The 1,503-nt window shown below is 46.5% G+C and overlaps 1 protein-coding gene across 1 annotated transcript in view; it reads left to right on the forward strand.

The window, feature by feature from the left end:
- Positions 1-351, forward strand: part of LOC119591719 (agrin-like) — an 85,301-nt gene extending 84,950 nt beyond the window's left edge. The window contains exon 6 of the mRNA XM_037940467.1: positions 273-351. Coding sequence (XP_037796395.1) covers positions 273-351 — 79 coding nt within the window. The remainder of the gene's footprint in view (positions 1-272) is intronic.
- Positions 352-1,503: the final 1,152 nt, after the last annotated feature.

A 1,503-nucleotide genomic window follows, 5' to 3' on the forward strand; every position in this document is an offset into this window, starting at 1 on the left:
TGGTATTTGACGGAATTAATTTTGAGTTATTCTGCTAATACTATTCATTTTAGTTTATGTTCGAGGACAGGTTTGTTTTCTTTTTATTGGTATATCTTCTAAAAATATATATATTTTTAATCACTTATCACAGACCAGAGTGAGTCAATTAATAATTCAAAGTATAATTTCCTCAAGTTTAATTGGTATCTTACCCTCCCCCCCCCTCACTCTGGGTCATAGACTCCCCTTGTGCAGTACAATCAAACGCTTCAACTATTGCAACATTGCAGGAACGAATGTGCAATGAAGGTGGAATCGTGTAAGAGCCGAAATAATCGCTCATCATCCTCTACGCGGCGGCTCCTGTGATGTCGGTATAGGTCCTCTCATGGTCGTTAATGGTGGTTTGAGGTGCGGATCTCTCTCTCTCTCTCTAATCTAATCTCTCTATCTATCTATCTATCTATCCCTCTATCAACACTCTCTCTTTCTCCCCGCTCTCTTATCTCTTCAAAAAACCTCTTCTCTCCAATTCTTTTAAATCTCTCTCTTTCTCCCTGCACCCCCCCCTCGCTCCGCACGCTTCTCCCCCTTTTGTCCCTCACAATTCTTTACTCTCACCATTACCCCTTCAGATCCTCTTTTCCCTTTTCTCCAATGACAAAAAACGTCTTTGTCTCATCTCTCACTCCTCTCTCTCCTGCAAAACACATCACGCCTTTTCTCGCGGCCCTCACTCTCATCTCTCTCTCTCTCATAAACAATAACTCTTCTTCTCCCTCTCCCTCACACATCGTCCCTCTCTCATCTCTCACCCCCCTCTCCTTCCTCTCTCGTCCCTCGCCCTTCCCCTCTTTCTTCTCCCTCCTGCGTCCTCCACCTCCCCTCACCTCACTCTCCCGCTACAACGCTCACTCCTCCCTTCCTATCCATCCCCTTCTCCACTCTCTCACACTCTCCTCCTCTCTCTCGCTCGTCATCCCACTCCCTCTCTTCTCCCGTTCTATCCCTCTCTCCTCACTCCAAAAATCAATTTCTCTCTCTCTTTCTCTCTCTTTCCTTCTCTCTCCTCTCTTTCCTTCTCTCTCCCTCTCTTTCCGGCATCTCTCTCTCCATCTCGTCGGATCACTTCTCCTTTCTCGAATCTCTAAACTCTTCACACTCATCTCTCTCTCTCTCTCATTTCGCATCTATCTCAAATCTCTCCTCGTCTCTCATAGCATACTCTCTCCATCTCTGGCCCACGTCCTCTCGTCTCGGTTTTTCTTCCCTCCAAACACTCCTCTCTCTCTCAGTCTCTCTTCTCTCTTTCCTTCTCATCCTCTCTTTCCTCTTGTCTCTCTCTCGGCTATCTATCTATCTTATCTATCTATGTATTCTATCGTCTATTCTCCTCTATCTCTCTCGTCTCTCCTCTCACGTCTCTCTCTCCTCGTCTCGTTCTCTCCCTCCTCTCAAGCTCCGATCTCTTCTCGTCAGACCCCACCTTCATCGTCTCCCCTCATCAGTCTCAATCGGTCG

Source organism: Penaeus monodon, chromosome 29, assembly GCF_015228065.2.
Source record: "Penaeus monodon isolate SGIC_2016 chromosome 29, NSTDA_Pmon_1, whole genome shotgun sequence".
Taxonomy (NCBI): domain Eukaryota; kingdom Metazoa; phylum Arthropoda; class Malacostraca; order Decapoda; family Penaeidae; genus Penaeus; species Penaeus monodon.